The sequence below is a fragment of the Barbus barbus genome, assembly GCF_936440315.1.
Source record: "Barbus barbus genome assembly, chromosome: 2".
NCBI lineage: Eukaryota > Metazoa > Chordata > Actinopteri > Cypriniformes > Cyprinidae > Barbus > Barbus barbus.
In genome coordinates this window covers 7,837,914-7,859,872 of record NC_136730.1, presented here as the reverse complement: position 1 = coordinate 7,859,872, position 21,959 = coordinate 7,837,914, and the positions used below count along the sequence as shown (strand labels likewise).

General features: G+C 38.4%; 1 protein-coding gene across 1 annotated transcript; it reads left to right on the top strand.

The window, feature by feature from the left end:
* The first annotated feature begins 599 nt into the window (after positions 1 to 599).
* LOC306884998 (active breakpoint cluster region-related protein-like) lies at positions 600 to 20,273 on the top strand. The gene is made up of 22 exons (XM_079441304.1): positions 600 to 851; positions 1,016 to 1,122; positions 1,391 to 1,495; positions 2,265 to 2,486; positions 2,735 to 2,842; positions 2,928 to 2,982; positions 9,491 to 9,543; positions 9,636 to 9,773; positions 9,898 to 10,013; positions 11,099 to 11,255; positions 11,384 to 11,509; positions 12,154 to 12,229; positions 12,633 to 12,728; positions 12,832 to 12,903; positions 13,187 to 13,284; positions 13,402 to 13,506; positions 13,765 to 13,931; positions 17,545 to 17,684; positions 18,122 to 18,256; positions 18,396 to 18,501; positions 18,660 to 18,780; positions 20,033 to 20,273. The coding sequence occupies exons 1-22, from the start codon at positions 797 to 799 to the stop codon at positions 20,120 to 20,122; spliced, it is 2,448 nt and encodes an 815-aa protein (XP_079297430.1). The 5' UTR covers positions 600 to 796; the 3' UTR covers positions 20,123 to 20,273.
* The last annotated feature ends 1,686 nt before the right edge of the window (positions 20,274 to 21,959 follow it).

The window sequence follows — 21,959 nt, the reverse complement described above, 5'->3', positions numbered from 1 at the left end:
TCATTGTGATGGATGATTAAGGGAATTTGGGCTTTGTTTTCCCTCCTATTTATATTTCTGTGAAACAGGAAGCCATGGTTGGATGATTTCATGTTCATAATCACCCTGGAGTGCTCAAAATTGTGAATATGAATGGGAATATACTTCAGAAATATTTTATTCATAAGAATTTGTGTCCAGCATGTATTTGAGAAAAACATTTATTTTATAATGATATTTACCCCCATGAAAGGTTAGATTTTTGTGAATTTTTAAAATAAAAGATCAAAAGGATTAACAATGCAGATTAATTTTCACAGCCGCCTTTGATCATATTTACCAAGGATGCCGATATTTTTGGCCATGACTGTATATGTATATATATATATATATATATATATATATATATATATATATATATATATATATATATATATACCGCTTTGTCTAATAAATATCTTTAAATGTATTTAAATATGTTTGTATATACTATATTTAAATTCTGATTGTTGTCAGGATGATTGTTTCATCAATTGCCCAGGGTGCTTGGATATTAGATTACCATTGTTCCCTTTTTCAAAGCAAATGAGCCGACATTACTTCTTCCTGTCTTAACTGTCATTGTGAATGTGACTATTTTTCTTTTTTAATGAACATCTTACTTCCCCCGCCTATATCTTATTGCACTGAGAAGCAGGAAGAACATGAGCTTGGTAACCACAAACAACAGTCAGTGTGAAAGCGAGAGGATTCACTTCACAGACACTTCACAACTGTAGAGCTGCACGTTGTGACTCTGTACAGCTCTCGGCTGCTGATGGAGATCTACACAGAAGCAGTGGACTATCTGAAGGCCTATGGCATCTCGTCCGGTGAGACCGTTCAACCCAAATTCACATTTCCTTAAAATATTTGCCTGGTTTGTTTACTTCTTCAAAGTTATTCATTTAATAACCAGTAATTAGTTTTGAACTGCCAATGGTCATCTAATACTTTCTTATGCAGTTCTATATATTGTGTTATGTTTTTCTGACAGTAACTGAAGATGAGACTATGGATTCTGATTTACTACAGGATGTGTTCGCTGAGGAGTGGGTTCCTCACAGCTCTTTGCAAACTGATCCATGTTTGCCATCCACTCCAGTAAGACTGCAGTGCACAGAATGCTTACAGAAAATGAGTATTTAATACAAATCTGATCTGAATGATATATCAGTGAGTTCTTGCCAGTATGCTGTTATTGCTACTGTCGCTGGGGTATATCAGCATTACAAGATTAAGAACGATTCAGATGTTATCTCCTAGTTAGTTGCTCAGATTTTATTCTCAGTGCTGGATTATTTGTGTAGTGTGAATCTTCAGCACGGTCACCATTCAGTTATATTCAGACAATGTTGTAATGTTTTTACAGACAACCGAGAGCCCAGATGACCTGCTTCAGAAGAGAAAAGTGGTTCTGAAAGGGGTTCTGATCAGTGAGGAGATCTACCTGTCAGAGCTTGAGACGCTTCTCACGGTAATATGACTTTCAAACAGGACTTTCTCAGCGGACGTTTATTAATAATATTTGCTGACCTAAGCACTTTCTCAGCACGGTATCAGAAGGCTCTTGCATTACAGACTTTCTAAATCGCAAGTTATGAAGTAAAAACAACTGTGGTTAAACAAAAGATATCATAGAAAGATAAATGTTATGTCTGAGCCTGCATATAAACGGCTTCCTTCATTAAAAACCAAAAGCCTCACTACGATGCCATTTATGGTGTTGGTTGCAATTTATTTTTACTTTGTTTGCAAACACTTGTTTTTCTGTTCCATCCCTAATTAGGGTTTCGTCTCAATCTCAAAACATCCTTCAGCAGTTCTTTTTTATGATTCTCGACCAGTTTTACGATACACGTTATTTAAATCGAACCGTCTTCACATTTGTCACTTCCTGTAGGTCAACTTCTGTTTCTCATAGTGAAGTATTGCTTCCCTTTCTAGTCAGACCATTAGTGGTTATCATTAAACTAGAGAGTTTCCAAAAAGTCCAGGATGACATGCAACATAATGTTGAAGTACAGAATGCATGAAAAGTGTCATGTTTTGCAACCACTTCCTCACAGGAATTGTGTCCGGCATTTACCCATGAAGATGCTTTGTGTTCATTCTGTGATGTATTTATAAAGTTTTTTTTCAGTTGCATCAGCTATTTTCAGCCTGAGTTTCATTTCAGTTCCCAATCTTACTTTCATTCTTTGATATTTGTCCATTTTCTCTCTATAATGTCTCCTCCTCTGCAGCCGATGAAAGCTTTGAAGGCAGCAGCAGGAACCTCTCAACCCGTGTTGTCCATTGAGCAGGTTCAGACTGTGTTTTATCAAATCCCTGAACTCCGAGATCTGCACAAGGACTTTCACACAAGCCTTCGGGCCAAACTGCAACCTGATGAAGTGATGGACCCAATGATGCAGCTTTGCCACAGGGAGCATCATTTATGCGTGGGAGATCTGTTTCATAAGTTTGTGAGTTGTTTTGTATGCAGGCATGTTGCTGGTAATGCCATAAAACTGATCATCAGCAGAAAGCAGTGATGATAATTAAATATGGCTTATTCCTTCTTGACGTAATATTTGGTGTAATATGAAGCAATTGACACAATGTTGCATCAGTTCATTGAAATCTTCACGTTCACAAAAAAAACAAAAAACAATATAGCACATATATATTCATTTCCTAGTATATTTTATAATTGCTTGATGTCATTTTGCAGGTCAACCAGTTAGGAGTGTATCGGGGCTTCATTGACAACTATGAGAATGCAGTGGAGATCGTGCAGAAGTGTATGCAGTCAGACCAGCGTTTTAGGACACTTGCAGAGGTCTTATATTTTTACCTTTTTGTTATCTTTATTATCTTTATTAGGGGAACTACACAAAAACCTTTGTCTCTTGTTATCTTTATAGAGTATGATGTCATCCAAAGGGTCAGACAATATCAAAACTAAATACACCTTTGAAGGTAAACAGTTCATTTTTTGGTTCCCTGTATGGTTTTGAATGAATCTTTAAACACTGTTGTATGGTCCACATGCTTGGCCCAAGGAAGGTATCCAATGGTGGCTGAAGGTTTCTTGTGTGTTCTGTCTTTTCAGTGAGCAAAGTTAATACATTTAAGTTAAATTCTAATCTGAATCCATTTTATTATGACCCCAAATTTAAATTGAAATGCCAGTTGATTGTTTGTTCATCTCTAATTGTTATTATTATGACATTTATTGTAGTTAACTCTATACTTTATATTTACTCATTCATTAGGAATTTATGTCGCTCAGGGTGTCTCACGTCAGCTGTTTTACTGGACCCCATGGTCACAAACCCTCCAGTCTGATCAGTAGTCAGAGGTTATGACTAACTATTTAATAGGCCGCCCCATGCTTGTCATGTTTTAAATAGTGGTTCTGTTTAGCCCCCAACAGTCACCTATATAACAACTTTTAGCTTATGCTAGTACTTTTTGTCTAGCCCCCAATAGTTATATAACTACGTACAACTACGTAAAGCTGAGATAATAATAATAATGCTAGTACTAAATATGGTAATATTTCAGTAGTATTTTTTATCTAGCCCTGATAGTTAAAATAACTACGTAGAACTTGAATAAAACTCAGACAATAATCAGAGCTTATGCTAGTATTATTTATCTAGCCCCCGATAATTATTCAAACTATGTTAGGGTTGCCACCTTCAGCGAGCCCCCCCCCCCCCCCCCCCCCCAAAAAGGACACAAATAATCATCGAGGAACTCATAGCTCAACAATACACCATGAGAAAACATGCTCATGCATGTCAATTATTTATTCTTATTAGTCTTTTTTTGACAGTTTAAATAAAGTATAGGGTAGGATTAGGTGTATCTGAGCTCAGATGCTTTACTTTGCTGTGTTGCAGGAGCGAGTAACTAGTGAAAACACAGAATGGAGTTTCATTTATATGGACTCTGAATGAGCAAAGTGCAATAGAGTTGACGGCGCTCTGAAAAGTGCACAGACATATTCGCTGAATAAGAGTGGGTGGGTCCAATATCATTGGTCATCAAAAGTGGATAGGTCCTGTCCCACCCACATACAATGGTTCCGACGACCATATACACATGAATAAAAATCAAACTATGTACAGTATAGCATGGTTTATTAATAATGTGTTTATTGCGGTTTTTTTTTTAAATACCATTTTAATGCATAAAGCCACAGCATTTTAAAATGTCCCGGCATCTGGAAATTTGCTTATTAGAAACTAATAAGCGTTGATCAGTCGTGTCACACTCATTAATATCCGACACTAACGTTACGTGATAGTGGTTTCTTATCACCGCAGGAGAGAGAGATAAACACGTTTTTTATTCATAGGTGCTTGTGTGGGAAATGCGCGGAAAGCATAGACCTCCCCAGGCCAGCAGACACATTTTAGGGCAGAAATAATTTATTACTCTAAGCTAAATACTTGTATACATGTATAAATACATTGTTAAAGATTTTAATATTAAAACAGTCTGAATAATTTTGATTCTCAATTACAAGTTAACTCTATTTAGGTCATGACTACCTATAAGAAACACTTTTTGATGCCATTGGTATAACACAATCAATAATGATAGCATACAGACAAGTTGTCCGCTGGGCCTATGGTGCATGTGTTGTGTCAGCCATTAGAAGATATTTACAGAGGAAGGAGGACTTTATAAAGGTTGAATGGCCCCATTTTGTTGACAATCAATAAAAAATAAAATCACAATCAAGCAGATCTGCATTTATGGTTAATTCAATTCAGTTTTATTTATACAGCACTAAATCTTAAATATTAATTTATAGCACTGTTAATACCCAACTCAAAGCACAACATTTCAACTGTTAATATACATATACATATATATATATATATATATATATATATATATATGTATATATATGTAGATGTACCAAACATATACTACCAAAAGAAATACCGTCTGACCCATTTAAAAACATTTAACAATCTTTCAGTCTGGGTATCACACTAATGTGTTGTTAAAGTGTGTTATATCGTGAAGGCTGTGCTAGATATACACCAACAGACTCATTGTGTTGATCCTCTGACTGGAGGGATCTGGAGAGAGGAGCAGGTGTAGTGGACATGACAGTGCTGTGTTCTCGTGGAGCCTGTGGTGACCTGCAGTATTCCTCTCTCAGATGGCATATGCTGGGAGAACCAAACACATTTACATTTACATTTAGTCATTTGGCAGACGCTTTTATCCAAAGTGACTTACAATTGGGGAATACAAAAAGCGATTTATCTTGAAGAGGCAATAAGACAGAGGAAGTGCTCGTAACAGTCTCAGTCATTGTTCAAATAAGTACAAGCTAGTAAGGGAGGGAGAGAAAGATAAAGGGGAACTTTTTTTGAGTTTAGGATGAAGTCAAGTACTGCCGAAAGAGATGAGTTTTCAGTTGTTGCTTGAAGATTGACAGGGATCCAGCATTTCGGATAGGGGTGGGAAGATTATTCCACCAGCCAGGAATGGTGAACGAGAATGTTCTGGAGAGTGATTTTGAGGCTCTCTGTGATGGTACCACAAGGCGTCGCTCACTAGCAGATCTCAGACTTCTGGAGGGGATGTAGGTTCGTAATAGTGAGTGGAAGTAGGAGGGTGCTGAGTCTGTGGTCGTTCTGTATGAAAGCATCAGTGACTTGAACTTGATGCGAGCTGCCACTGGTAGCCTGTGCAAGGAGATAAAGAGAGGTGTAACATGCGCTCTTTTGGGCTCGTTGAAGATCAGCCGTGCCGCTGCATTCTGAATCATTTGTAGAGGTTTGATTGTGTTTGATGGCAGACCAGCCAGAAGAGCATTGCAGTAGTCCAGTCTAGAAACGACAAGGGCCTGGACAAGAAGTTGTGCAGCATGTTTTGTAAGAAAGGGCCTGATCTTTTTGATGTTTTGTAGTGCAAACCTGCAGGATCGAGCAGTCTTTGCAATGTGCTCTTTGAAGGTCAGCTGGTCATCAAAGATCACACCAAGATTTCTGACCGAAGTTGATGGAGTAATCATTGATGAGCCTAACTGAATCGTGAAGTCATGCTGTAGAGTCAGAGTGGCAGGGAAGACAAGAAGCTCCGTCTTTGCCAGGTTGAGCTGTAGGTGATGTTCTTTCATCCATGCCGAGATGTCCGCCAGGCAGCCTGAGATCCGTGCAGCTACCGTAGAGTCATCTGGTTGAAAAGAGAGATAGAGCTGTGTGTCATCGGCGTAGCAGTGATAGGAGAAGCCATGTGCATGTATGATGGGACCCAGTGATGTAGTGTATGTGGAGAAGAGGAGGGTTCCAAGAACCGATCCCTGAGGAACTCCAGTGACCAGTTGATGGGGTTTGGATACCTCCCCTCCCCAGGCCACCCTGAAAGATCTACCGGTGAGATAGGATTCAAACCAGCCAAGTGGAATCCCAGTGTTGCCCAGTGATGAGAGGGTAGACAGGAGAATCTGATGATTGACAGTGTCAAAAGCAGCAGAAAGATCTAGCAGAATGAGGACTGATGATTTGGAATCGGCCTTTGCAATTCACAGGGCTTCAGTGACTTAGAGTAGCGCAGTCTCTGTTGAATGCCCACTCCTGAAACCTGACTGTTTAGCATCCATTTTGTTGTACTGTGAAAGAAACCGTGAGAGCTGGTTGAAGACAACTCATTTGAGTGTTTTCCCTACGAATGGAAGGAGAGAGACAGGTCTGTAGTTTTCTAAAAGAGAAGTGTTTAATGTAGGTTTTTTTGAGCAGTGGCGTTACCCGAGCCTGCTGTGGGGAAGATGCCTGTGAGGAGAGATGTGTTGATAATGTGTGTGAGTGCCAGTAAGAGTGTGGGAGAGATTGTTTGGAGAAGGTGTGAGGGGATTGGGTCGAGAGGACATGTTGTAGGATGGCTGGAGAGGAGAAGTTTGGATACTTCTGCCTCGGTGAGGGGACAGAAGGAGAAGATGGGAGTTAGAGCAGTGGATGTTACTGATTGTTCCAGTTTTGTCTGTAAAAAAAGAGGCAAAGTCGTCAGCGGTTATTGAAGTGGTGGGAGGTGGAGGAGGGGGATAGAGGAGAGAATTAAATGTTCTGAAGAGATTACGCATGTCTCGAGCGCTGTTGATCTTGTTGTGGAAATGTGAAGATTTGGCAGTGTGGACTTCAGTAGAGAAAGATGAAAGCAAAGACTGATACCTACTCAGGTCCGACGGATCGTTTGATTTGCGCCATTTTCTCTCTGCCACTCTGAGTTTGGTCATGGAAAGAGAAATTGTGAGAGAGAGCAGCTGGGGTTGCTGAGTCTTCTGGACGAATCCAGGTCTCAGTCAAGCCCAGGATGCTGAGTGTGGAATGTAAGGAAAAAGCAGAAATGAAGTTGGCTTTGTTGACCGCTGACTGGCGATTCCAAAGACCCACAGAGAAAGAAAGAGGTACAGTGGAAGATGTAGAGATAGGGCGCAGGTTAGCAGGGTTACGTAGCCTTCTGCGTGTGTTTTTAGAGCGAGGTTGAAAGAGAACCGGAATGGTTTGGAAACACATGATAGACGTGGAAGGATCGAGGATAGGAAAGTGTGAGGGAAGATAAAAACGATACTTAAGTGTGTGCTCGGTGTCATTGCTCGGTCAAAGTCGCGCAGGAAAACACAAGTTTAGATCTCGTTCACTGCTGACCATGCTTTTCCACTTGGCCTCCATCACATCTGTTAAGTACACACCACCGTGGTGTTTGAAGCAGATGCATTAGTGAAGTCCAGTCTCTTCACCTGCACTAACGCAACCGAGGCCCAGAAGATACCGTCCTATTTCTTGTTAGGAAACCTGTGGACTCGATGTCCTGACAGGCTGGAGTTTGTGCAACCTCCACAAACACAATAATTTACCATGACAATGATAAATTGAAATAAAAATAACTACCGAAAACACACTGACTCGCGCGCGCTCAAAGCAGAGTGCGGCACACGACTCCCTTATGTGACGTAATATGACGCGATGTTGAAAAAAAGCGGTTTTTGAGAACTGTCAAGGAAAGCCTCACTTTTTTATTTAAATTTGTGCCCTCGCGTCTTGTAAAACATTTTCAAATCCTGCATTAACGGTTCATGTGGTATTTTCATACAAGGTTATATATTCATTTGAAAAAAAAATTTAACCTGCAATATGCACTTTAAGCATTTTCAAATGTCCCGCCGGAAGTGCCGCTGCTTCCTTTTACACTGAAATGCCTTCCGTTTGCACTGAAAAGTTCACGCACATCCACATATGAAATCACTTGCATATACATATATACACAACTAAAGCATGCGTCTTTCTTATCAGAATTGTATACGTCTGTGAATTGTATTTTGTATGTTTGTGTGAGTGCTTTACATTTACATTTTACATTTACATTTTATGCATTTAGCAGACGACTTACATTGCATTCAAGTTACAGTTTTTAAATTTTATCAGCTCTTGCTTTCCCTGGGAATCGAACCCATGACCTTGGCGTTGCTAGTGCCATGCTCCACTATTTGAACTACAGGAAAGCCTGCTTTATAGGTGTATATGCATGGATCAAGTTTATATGTATATGCGAGTATGTATAGGTGTGTCTGCGTGCAGCGCGTTTATATGTATGTGCGTGTCTTGTTGTGGGTGTGTATGCATGGATCGTGTTTATATGTATGTGCGAGTGTCTATAGGTGTATATGCATGCGTCAAGTTTATATGTATACGCAAGTTATTCACAAGTGTATATGCATTCATTACTAACATAATATGTATTGGTATGGATTTCATATTAGTGTGCACGTGTATTTCATATATTGAACATCCAATAGTACACATGTATATGTGAGTAATTTATAGTTGTATATGCACGTGTTTTATATATGTATTGATAAGCGAAGTTTGATTATCCTACGTGGCGCCTCATACTTCATGCCACGGGCTCATTCCGGCTACAGAAGGCCCTGATCTTCTTGCAAGTACTCAGTCTAAGACAAAACATCCCCTGAAATGGAGACAGGAACTAACAACTTGAATTTGTATTGATCAAGCCGAATTAACACCTTTTGGGACAGATGGTCATTTGCATGGAATGACACACCCTCTACAGTAATCAAAATATCTCTTAACTCTTAAGATCTGTATTATCTTTTAGTCTACTTTTGTAAGATTGAGACCATTGTACCACTCACCTTGAGACTATTCAAATGATACCAAACTTGACTATAAATATTACTTGCATTCATGTAGAACATTATACTATTGACCATTCTGAGTGAACCAAGTGGAGGGAGGATGGATAAGGGGAAGGAAGGGGATGAAATGGAACTGATGCATATGTGAGCGAGGCATTTTCTCTCAGAGGGATGTGGAAACAGATGTCTGTATGTTAATGCACTGTGTGTGTATTGTCCTTCTCAGAAGATAAAAGTGTCTTGAGGTTCTGTAAATCTTACACTGGGAACATTCAGTAATTCATACTTTGGACTCCACAGCTCTCCTGTATAAGCCATTAGACAGAGTGATGAAAACCACACTCGTGTTGCACGTGAGATTCTGTTTAAGATCACATCTTACATTTATTTATAAATATTCATTCATGCCTATGGATTTATTAACATTCTTCTCTGTCCTCCTCAGGACTTGTGGAAGCACACGCCCCCCGATCACCCCGACAGCATCATGCTGCAGGAAGCGCTACGTCTCTCCAGCAGCTTCCTGTCTGGGGTCAATGAACGGTCACAGTGCAAACGTTCTGTCAAGCTCAGCAGAGGAGAGGTACTCCCCACCTCACGTGTCATGGTTCCTCACATGCAGATTTTTGTTCAACTTTATTATTAAACTTTAATATTTAATATTATTCATAATATATATATATATATATGTGTGTTCATGTCCACAGAGACGTCAGCTGATGCGTGATGGGTTTGTGGTAGATGCGTGTGAGAACGGCCACAACCTGAGACACCTCTTCCTGTACACAGACATGCTGCTATGTGCCAGGCTGACAAGTACAGGGTGAGTCTCTACCAATCACAGGATACTTGAACATATGACATCATACTACCAGGGCTATTCAATTAAAGTTCCAAAAGGTCCGGTCTCTATATTTCCTTCCCAGCGGAGGCCCGGACAATACTTTTTTGGGATAGTTATAAATTTCCATCTGGGCAGCAGAAGTACTTTTGTAAAACAAAAAATCCTAAACAAAATAAAACTAAAAGAAAATGCAAGATGAAAACATTGGGCCAAAGCAGTAATGTCTGAGAATTTTTCTACCAAGAAATGAATCATGTTAAATGTAAATATTAAATATTGAGCCAAAGCAGTGGTGTCTGAGAATTTTTCTACAAAGAAATTAATGCTAAATGTAGATGGAAAAAATGTCTTGTCACAAACCTAGTTTATCTGAACGGTTAGCATGACATTTTAAATTAATTATATTTGCTGCATTCTTGTTTTCTGCAGTGTTTTAGAGAAAGTGTCTGTTTTAAGTGCTACTGTTGTTAAAATAACGCTGTCATCTGCAGCTTTTAATGTGCCACTTTAGCGGAGGTGAGAAGCAACACGCACAGGGCAGAAAGGGCTGGAATAAAGCACATTTGGATCTAGATAAAATTATTAGAGGTTATAGCGCTGAAAGATCACTAACATAAATGACCCTGAGCGCTTGTGGAGTTAACAGCTTTGCTGTCTTGAAGCACTGGTCATTTTTAAACTGTAGAAACGTAAAATGGTGCTACCATTGTCATTATCTCTTGCGGTCCAGTTGGAGGTCTGCTATTTGAGGTCATCTGTTATATAGTTTATATACTTTTGGAAAAAAAGGTAAAAAGCTGTCACTGAGGCAAACATTTTTGTATCTTATTTACCACTAAATGGTATATATTAGAACCATAAAGTTACATAGTGGTTTAAAAATTACATAGTAGTACCAAAAATGTATATAGTAGTACCTTTTGAAGGAGTATGGCCACAATTTTGTACTTTGTTTTCTGAGAGTATACATTAAAATTTGTATTTTATTTATTTATTTATTGAACATATTAGCATGATATGGATGTGAATGTAATGTATAGGCTTATATGTGTTTTCATATAAAGGAGGCAGGCACAGTACAGGTTTTGCTGGTACTTGCCGTTGGTTGGCCTGAAGCTGCACTGGGCAGCTGAGCATCTGCCCTCGTCAGAATACCAAGTGAAAATCAGTAAAACCAGAGCCAAAATGTACCAGCTCAAACAAGAACTCCAGCAACACACAGTAAGTCAGATGTTAGCTAAATCTCCAAAAAAAGAAAAAATGTTTTCAAGAGGAAAAATCTTTCACAAAAATAAAAGTCAGTAGGACGTCCCCTTTCAGATAGCAACATGGTTGTGTGTTTTTTATAGAAAGGAGGCAAGGTGTTAGTTCCTCGTGCTGTTGATCGCTTGAGGCGCAAACTTGAAGAGTGTGAGATCTGGCTTCTAACAAACACGCCGGCTTTTACTTTAGACCTACAGAGCACCAGTGGAAAGGTAAAACCACAACAGTGTCACACGTGAACACACGAGCACATTCTTTCTATCCAACAAGCATTCATTTTTTTTATTGAATTGGGAAATTTTATATAATTTTTTTTTTAAAGCAATATATATTGTTCCAAAGCAGTTCATACAGATTAAAATAATAAGCTTTAATACCCTAAATTAGTTGAAATGAACTTAAAGTTTACAGTGGCAAGAAAAAAAACTTCCTAAGTTGTTTAGTTAGATGAGCCTTGAGAGGAACCAATATCTTGTGAACAAAAGACCTACAGTAAGTATAACTAGATTAAAAGCCCTTTCACAACAAATGTGAATATTCAGAATGAATATTAAATTCTAATTTAAGTCAATTTCTGATTTGAAATTAGGTAGCAAACATGAAGTAATCAATTAAATTAATTAAATATGAATTAATTTTAAATAAAATAATATAAAATCGTGTAACTGTCATTTTTGACCTGAAAATATTAACATGGATAAAGCATTGTGTGAACGTTTTGGAAAAAAAGTAAAAATGTTGAGGTTTAAAGGTATAGGCTTGATAGATATATGTAAATAAGATGTTTGCAGTTCATGAAGCCTTTAAACTACACATCTGTCCGGTTATTGGTCAATAATGATTTTTCCTTCCACAGAGTCACACTGTCCGACTGTTTTCTTTGTATGACCTGACTGAGTGGAAAGAAGCCATTGAGAAACAGAGTGGAAACTGTGAGTGCATCTTCATCTAACTCTGTACTTTGTCCTGATGATTAATTGCCTAATTATAACCCCATGCATTTGTGTGTGTGTGTGTGCATGCATGTGCATGTTTATGTGGTTTATGAGGACACAAATTTGTATAATGACATGGGTATGACAGAGGTATTACAATATGAAGGTGGTTTATGAGGACACTGCCTATGTCCCCGTAATTCAAAAGGCTTAAAAAACATACTAAATGGTGTTTTTTTTTTTAATCTAAAAATGCACAAAGTCTCCTGTGAGGGCTAAGTTTAGGTGTAGGGTTGGTGTAGGGCAATAGCACACACAGTTTGTTCAGTATAAAAACCATTACGCCTATGGAGAGTCCCCATAAACCACAAAAACCAACGTGTGTGTGTATGTTTCACAGGTATCGAGACGGTTCCTCCAGACCTGCTGTCTGTTACTGGTTCCTGTGTCAAACTCAGAATGACTCAACAACCTCCCCTTCACTGCGTTCAGTCCAGTAAAGCTTCCTCTGTATCTTTCTTTCAGTAAATAGTGCTCTCACAATCATCTCAGCCACACTTGTGCACAATGAACACTCTCTCTTCTATTGTCTTTCACAGATGAAAGTGCACATATATGTGGGAGCTTAAATGTGATGGTTCAATCGGCGTGTGGTCTGCAAAACCCGAGCAGTAAGTGACAAAACACACATTGACTGTACAAGAATAGAAGTTTCCACACCAAACCCACAAACTCATCACATACATTCTGCTCTAAATATGAAGCACATTTTGCTTTCATCAAGCACTGTTACCATAGTAACACACCACGAAAATACAATGTGCCCAAATAAGCTTTAAAAAAATGTATAAATCTAAAATCCCATCTATTTTTTTTATTAAAATACTATAGTATGTATGGATTGCACAATATCTTCCAATAAGCTTCTTGTCTTTATTTCATTTGACCTTTCAGGTGCATATATGTGTGTGGAGGTAGACGGCTTTGAGTTTTATGACAGGCGAAAACAAACCTGCCTTTCAGCCTTCTGTGTTACACCACAATGGGACGAGGTGAGTGGGTAAAAGCCATTATGAATTTTTAGAAATTAGATCATGCATTCTGTGATCTGCCTTGTATTTAATATACTGAATTGATTTGAATGTATCTCTATGTGTTATTGTGTATAGGAGCTTGTGTTTCAAGTGGAGGGAGCTCAGCAGCTGTTCCTGGTATTTGTGTCTCAGTATGAGAACGGCACACAGGATGACATTGTGGGCAGGGCGGTATTAAATGTGAGTTCATATACCATTTGCTTCATTTTGTGTCCTTTTAAATTAGTTGTTTATCCAAACATAAACATCTTGTCATCATCTCTCCATCTTCATTTTAAACCGGTATTATTTGTGTGAAAATAAACCTGAATTTTAAAATAACTAGGATTCACGTAAAACAGTCATAATTGCACAAATTTATACAGTTTTAGATCAGTCTGTACATTTAGTTATTAATGTGATGCATTAATATAGAGCCATATATGTTTGTGTTTGCAGCTGGACACTGACAACATGTTTAAGAAGTGGAAGAAAGTCACTTGTTCTTTGGGCCAAGTTGATGTGACCTTGTCAATCAAGTACATGCCCCACCCTCTCGAGCCTCCTAGCACCACCCCTCTTGTACAGGAACCAGTGTTCTGTGTGCCGATTGAACAAGTGGCAATGTGAGTTCACAATCCAAAAAAAAAAATTCACTCCGACTTCGCTCCCTGACCACTTCCTGTCTTATCTAAATAAATGCATAAAAATGCCAAAAATAAATCTTAAAAACAGTATGAATGCCATTTGAATACCAAGTATTTATTTATTTGAAAAAATCTTGCTAACCTTAAGCTTTTGAACAGTATTGTGTGTGCGCGCGTGTGTGTGTGTGTGTGTATATACACTCACCTAAAGGATTATTAGGAACACCTGTTCAATTTCTCATTAATGCAAATATCTAATCAACCAATCACATGGCAGTTGCTTCAATGCATTTAGGGGTGTGGTCCTGGTCAAGACAATCTCCTGAACTCCAAACTGAATGTCAGAATGGGAAAGAAAGGTGATTTAAGCAATTTTGAGCGTGGCATGGTTGTTGGTGCTGCTCAGTTACTGGGATTTTCACGCACAACCATTTCTAGGGTTTACAAAGAATGGTGTGAAAAGGGAAAAACATCCAGTATGCGGCAGTCCTGTGGGCGAAAATGCCTTGTTGATGCTAGAGGTCAGAGGAGAATGGGCCGACTGATTCAAGCTGATAGAAGAGCAACTTTGACTGAAATAACCACTCGTTACAACCGAGGTATGCAGCAAAGCATTTGTGAAGCCACAACACGCACAACTTTGAGGCGGATGGGCTACAACAGCAGAAGACCCCACCGGGTACCACTCATCTCCACTACAAATAGGAAAAAGAGGCTACAATTTGCAAAAGCTCACCAAAATTGGACGGTTGAAGACTGGAAAAATGTTGCCTGGTCTGATGAGTCTCGATTTCTGTTGAGACATTCAGATGGTAGAGTCAGAATTTGGCGTAAACAGAATGAGAACATGGATCCATCATGCCTTGTTACCACTGTGCAGGCTGGTGGTGGTGGTGTAATGGTGTGGGGGATGTTTTCTTGGCACACTTTAGGCCCCTTGGTGCCAATTGGGCATCGTTTAAATGCCACGGCCTACCTGAGCATTGTTTCTGACCATGTCCATCCCTTTATGACCACCATGTACCCATCCTCTGATGGCTACTTCCAGCAGGATAATGCACCATGTCACAAAGCTCGAATCATTTCAAATTGGTTTCTTGAATATGACAATGAGTTCACTGTACTAAAATGGCCCCCACAGTCACCAGATCTCAACCCAATAGAGCATCTTTGGGATGTGGTGGAACGGGAGCTTCGTGCCCTGGATGTGCATCCCACAAATCTCCATCAACTGCAAGATGCTATCCTATCAATATGGGCCAACATTTCTAAAGAATGCTTTCAGCACCTTGTTGAATCAATGCCACATAGAATTAAGGCAGTTCTGAAGGCGAAAGGGGGTCAAACACAGTATTAGTATGGTGTTCCTAATAATCCTTTAGGTGAGTGTATGTATATATATATATATATATATATATATATATATATATACACAGTCAGGTCCATGGGACATCGACACAATTCTAAAATTTTTGGCTCTATACACCACCACAATGGATTTCAAGATGTGCTTTAACTGCAGACTGTCAGCTTTAATTTGAGGGTATTTACATCCAAATCATGTGAACGGTGTAGGAATTACAACAGTTTGCATATGTGCCTCCCACTTGTTAAGGGACCAAAAGTAATGGGACAATTGGCTTCTCAGCTGTTCCATGGCCAGGTGTGTGTTATTCCCTCATTATCACAATTACAACGAGCAGATAAAAGGTCCAGAGTTCATTTCAAGTGTGCTATTTGCATTTGGAATCTGTTGCTGTCAACTGTCAAGATGAGATCCAAAGAGCTATCACTATCAGTGAAGCAAGCCATCATTAGGCTGAAAAAACAAAACAAACCCATCAGAGAGATAGCAAAAACATTAGGCGTGACCAAAACAACTGTTTGGAACATTCTTAAAATGAAGGAACGCACCGGTGAGCTCAGCAACACCAAAAGACCTGGAAGACCACGGAAAACAACTGTGGTGGATGACCGAAGAATTCTTTCCCTGGTGAAGAAAACACCCTTCACAACAGTTGGCCAGATCAAGAACACTCTCCAGGAGGTAGGTGTATGTGTGTCAAAGTCAACAATCAAGAGAAGACTTCATCAGAGTGAATACAGAGGGTTCACCACAAGATGTAAACCATTGGTGAGCCTCAAAAGCAGGAAGGCCAGATTAGAGTTTGCCAAACGACATCTAAAAAAGCCTTCACAGTTCTGGAACAACATCCTATGGACAGATGAGACCAAGATCAACTTGTACCAGAGTGATGGGAAGAGAAGAGTATGAAGAAGGAAAGGAACTACTCATGATCCTAAGCATACCACCTCATCAGTGAAGCATGGTGGTGGTAGTGTCATGGCGTGGGCATGTATGGCTGCCAGTGGAACTGGTTCTCTTGTATTTATTGATGATGTGACTGCTGACAAAAGCAGCAGGATGAATTCTGAAGTGTTTCGGGCGATATTATCTGCTCATATTCAGCCAAATGCTTCAGAACTCACTGGACGGCGCTTCACAGTGCAGATGGACAATGACCCAAAGCATACTGCAAAAGCAACCAAAGAATTTTTGAAGGGAAAAAAGTGGACTGTTATGCAATGGCCAAGTCAATCACCTGACCTGAATCTGATTGAGCATGCATTTCACTTGCTGAAGACAAAACTGAAGGGAAAATGCCCCAAGAACAAGCAGGAACTGAAGACGGTTGCAGTAGAGGCCTGGCAGAGTATCACCAGGGATGAAACCCAGCGTCTGGTGATGTCTATGCATTCCAGACTTCAGGCTGTAATTGACTGCAAAGGATTTGCAACCAAGTATTAAAAAGTGAAAGTTTGATTTATGATTATTATTCTGTCCCATTACTTTTGATCCCTTAACAAGTGGGAGGCACATATGCAAACTGTTGTAATTCCTACACCGTTCATCTGATTTGGATGTAAATACCCTCAAATTAAAGCTGACAGTCTGCAGTTAAAGCACATCTTGTTCGTTTCATTTGAAATCCATTGTGGTGGTGTATAGAGCCAAAAATGTTAGAATTGTGTCGATGTCCCAATATTTATGGACCTGACTATATATATATATATATATATATATATATATATATATATATATATATATATATATATATATATTAGTGGTGTGAAAATTAGGGCGTTAACACAGGCGATTTTTTTCAGATTAACGTGTTAAAATTATTTAACGGCGTTAACGCAGGGGCGGAGCCTAGGGTTGGCCACCCCACTCATAACTGCTGTTTCTGTCTGTTTTTTCTTGACAAGAAGTGCATTTATTCAGTCACAGAATAATATAATAAACTACGTGCATTCAATGTAGTGGCCAGTTAAGGCATGAAGTTACCAAAAAGGCGATTAAAACAACATGCTTTAAAACTGTGCGTGCATGTAATATGTTTTAGCCTATATGAGTTACATTAAAAACATGTCTCTGAAATGGTTTTCAAAACTGTCCTGGAGCCCGGCACTGTCTCATCAAAAGTCTGTCTCACAGGTGTTTTGTCATCAAAAAAGGAAGAGGAAAATGAAAACGGAGTTAGAAGAAGTGTTTAAAGGCTTAATTGGGTCTATGTTTGTGTGTTTACAGGCAAGAGAGTGTGCTGGTCCCTCACATTGTCCGTTCCTGTGTGGAGGAGATTGAGAGGAGGGGTCTGAAAGAAGAGGGGATCTACAGAATCTCAGGAGCCAGCACCGAGATACAAGCTCTAAAACATGCATTCAACACTAGTGAGTGTGTATGTGTGCGTGTGTGTGTGTGTGTGTGTGTGTGTGTGTGTGTGTGTGCGTGCGTGTTTTCGTGACAAATGAGGACATACATTTGTATAATGACACAGGTATGACACAGGTATTACAAGGACAAGGTGACTTATGAGGACATTGCCCCATGTCCCCACTTTTCAAAACGCTTATAAATTATACAGAGTGAGGTTTTATTTTTTGAGAAAGTAAAAGTGCACAGTCTCATGTGAGGGCTAAGTTTAGGTGTAGGGTAATAGCACATACAGTTTGTACAGCATAAAAACCATTACGCCTATGGGATGTCCCCACTTTTCACAAAAACAAACGTGTGTGTGTGTGTGTGTGTGTGTGTGAAATTGTCAACAGATTCTCACAGCACTTATCTCAAAAGTGTACTTATCTCAAAAGTGTGTCTCTCTCTGTAGATTACCGTGAGGCTGTGAGTAAACTGAGGACTGTAGATGTGAATGCTGTATCAGGCACTCTGAAACTGTACTTCAGAGAACTTCCTTTACCTCTTATTCCCTCTGAGCGATTCAAGGAGCTTGCAGATGCACTAGGTGAGGCCTTTACACACCTGAACACACAGTTGCACAGGTCTGTGCATAAACATGCAACGTGAGAACATTATACATGATGATGATGTTGAAGCATTTAAAATGATAATACATATCTCTATATCTCTGTCCTGTTATGCAGACATTGCCGATCCATATCTCAGGGCCCACAGCATGCTGACTCTGCTGCAGGCTCTACCAGATGTAAACCGCAACACTCTGCTCTTCCTCTTACATCACCTGAGACGGTACACAACATCCTTTCAACTCGTAACTGTCAAAACACTAATTTAGTTTCACCCCTGACTGACCGGAATCACTTTCGGCATTGATGGATATAAAAAAGAAAAACGTTTTATTTTTTCCTCTCCTTCTCACACCTCTTCTTTCTTTTTGTGTTTCTCAGTGTTGCAGAGAGGAAGGAAGAGAATAAAATGTCTCTGAGTAATTTGGCCACAGTATTTGGCCCCAGCCTCTTGCGCCCCCTATTGGCTCGTGTCGACATTTCTCAAGAATTGGAGGTTCAGGTGAGTTGATTCTTTTTTTAACAAAATAAATGTTTGATGTGTCCAGTGTGGTACTGTGTTGTTATAAATAGTTCATTGATAACATTTCCTTGAATCCTGGCCACTTACACACACATGCAGTTTTCTCTTCTGGGGTTTGTTTTAGAAGAAGTGAAACAATTTTCTGCACTCAATGGATATTTCAGTATCTTCTCTACAATGGTGTGGACTCATGAAATGTGTGTTTTTTGTTTGTTTGTTTAATCCAATGTATGTTCAAGTTACAATTCCATTTGTTCTGGGATAATGGACTATTTAGCCTATCTTAAATCAACAAGAAAATAAAATAATACAATATTTTTATGTTCATATGAACACTTTAGTAAAGCCAAGTTACATTAAAATAGCAGCAGGTTAATGCATTTTTTTATTTCATGTTTATATTTTTCTTTAAAAAAAAAATTCTTCGTAAGCTAGGCTACATAATTTGGGGAAAATGTAAATGCTATTTTTTTTTTTGCTGAGCTTGTTTATAGGGCTGCACAATTTGACAAAAAAAAATTGTGATTATATATGTCAATTTAACTTGACAGTATTATTATAAAACAAAACAAAGAAATATTAAACAAAATAAGAAATATCATTATTGTAATATTCCACTGTAAAATAAAATGTTAATATTTAAGAAAAGTTATATATTAATAATTATTAAATTATTGCCAATTTAGTAAATTTACAATAATAATATTTATATTGTAATATATATTGTCTTAATTTCTTTCTTTTTCAGACTTTAAACCATCAAGCTTTAATATCGCTTGTCTTTTGATCACTTCTCTTTACATTCACTCTGAAACACTCAGCGCATGTATTTATTTTATTATATCTACACTACATCTACATTAAATCTATGCACTAAACTATATCCTGATTTCACTTTTATTTTGGTTAATCATGCAGTCCTACTTATAATTGTTGTTTGAATATTATTATTAATAGTCACCTTTTTGCAGTCTATTGGTTATTTCAATTTTTGTCACGATGATCACAGGCAAGTAATTAATTTATACCAGTTTGATTTTGTAGACCAGTTGTGAGCATCAGAGGTGAGCATTAACAAATTGACAGATTAATCAGCCAATCAAAGTAAGGAAAAGAATATGAAAGACGGGTCTTATTGCATTGACAGGGTAATGAGCCAGTCATAGCCTGAAGGAGGCACTGCGTCCTCTCACGTTATTTTTCACATGTGTATTTTTGTTTCTCATCACAGGTTCAGGTGATTTTTCTCTATCTGCAGTGTCAGGACCTTCCAGAAGCTCTTCTCACAAAACATCTGGACATTGATGATCTAGAGACATGAGCCTTCAACAACCAGACTCCTTTTCTGTCTTCGTATCTGTGGTCATCTGTAAATTTGTAAAAAAAAACAATAATTCTGTTTAACTCACCTTATTTTAGAGATGTTTAATATTTTCAGTTTTTTAATGTCATTAAAAACTGACATGACCACGAGTTGATTATATTTTAGCGCTTCGGTTTTAATGTGCAATCCAATAGAGATTTGTGCAAACAGGAGTTTTACATGGAGTTTTACCACACCTTTACTGTTCAGAATGTGGACACTTAGTGAGAGAGAACTATATAGATATAATAAAAAAATAAATAAAACTAATTAAACTAAATAAAATTAATTAAAATGAAAAAGCATACAGTACAATAAAATTACATAATAAAATTACTAAAACTTTATGAACATTTTTTAAACTAATCTAATATATTTATTAAACCTATAATAGTATTTTAGTATTATTAAACCTATAATAGTGTTTTAATTATGCTAAATTAACACTGGAGAAAAACTTTGAGCCAGGACAGAAAAGTATTTTCTTGTACGTAAAGAGCTCTACTGACTAGGACCTCACTGAAACAGAGTCTCTGGGTGGGCCGAGAGGGCAATAGGGGAGAAAGGTGAAGTGAGACACTTGTAATATCCTACCACAGATGGCCAACTCTCTCACACACACACACACTTGTGGTGGTCACCAATAACTCTGCTGCTCTCCCGCCCCCTCACCCCACCTCCATGCAAATCAATCCGCTACGGTTCAGCTCCAACAAGACCAAGTTCACCATGACATGCACCAGCACTTCAAAGAGATCCATGCTTCCTAACCTCTCCCCCACCATTGCTGGGTGTTGCTTTTCACCTCAGCTTATGCCCCACCTGGCTGGGGTGGGATTCACTCTCCTTCCCTCCGCCTGATTTTGACTTTGATCCATAATCCAAACTTGGAAAAGCGCTCCCGTTCCCAGCGTTCCAGGCAGGAAAAGTGCAGCAATGTCAGATGTGTGCCATAACGCCATCCAGACATGCCCCGGTTACAACACAGCATCAAACGGGTTCTGAAAGTAGTCGGTGCTCCCACGCGAAAATGGCCACCAATAAAACAGGTTCCTGTGGTTACGTGCTAACACAGAAGGGACGATCAGAAACGATCTTGCCATTGGAATAAAAGAACTGAATGATGGATTGAATGGGAAAAGCACAATGAAAGACAGACGTTATTAGTAACGGCTGTATCTCTGTAGCAGGTCAAACTGAAACTGAAATTTGAGGACATAGTTTGAAATGTACATCAGATGCTAACAGATGAAATATAGATCACTCTAGTAAGGGTTTTCAAACATTTTGATCCCAAGCACCCCTAAATATGATCCCCTTGCAAGGGAACACCTTCCTAAAATATAAATAGAGCTCTTTATTTTCACATATTATATAGATCAGCTCTATATATTTATGACCTGTTTATACTATGTGATAAATAGTAAAGACAAATTGTTTTCAGCTTTATATATATATATATATATATATAAACTATTAGAACAAATTCCCTACTTCAATAAACAGTGGGTAAAAAAAGTTCTAGTAATGCAAGATGTATAGACATTTTTAGTTCAATATAAAATATATTATAATTATAATATAATAATTCAGTATAAAAACATATATAGCACTTTTAACAATAAATATTGCTGTAAAGCAGAGGTGCCCAAACCTTTTAATACGAAGGGCCAAAAATCAAATTAGATTGAGAGCTGTAAACAAATGTAAATGTTGCATTATATTCTACTATCCTACATTATATTAAAATGTGTTTTGTTTTTTTTACATCTAAAAAAATCAAGAAATAATTGTT

What these genes read in the sequence shown, in the direction of transcription:
- LOC306884998 (XM_079441304.1), top strand. Translation starts at nt 797, where the DNA reads ATGGAGATCTACACAGAAGCAGTGGACTATCTGAAGGCCTATGGCATC. An exon ending in TCAAGCTCAGCAGAGGAGAG is followed by an intron (nt 9,774 to 9,897) that starts GTACTCCCCACC and finishes TCATGTCCACAG; the next exon opens with AGACGTCAGCTGATGCGTGA. An exon ending in TTACACCACAATGGGACGAG is followed by an intron (nt 13,285 to 13,401) that starts GTGAGTGGGTAA and finishes TATTGTGTATAG; the next exon opens with GAGCTTGTGTTTCAAGTGGA.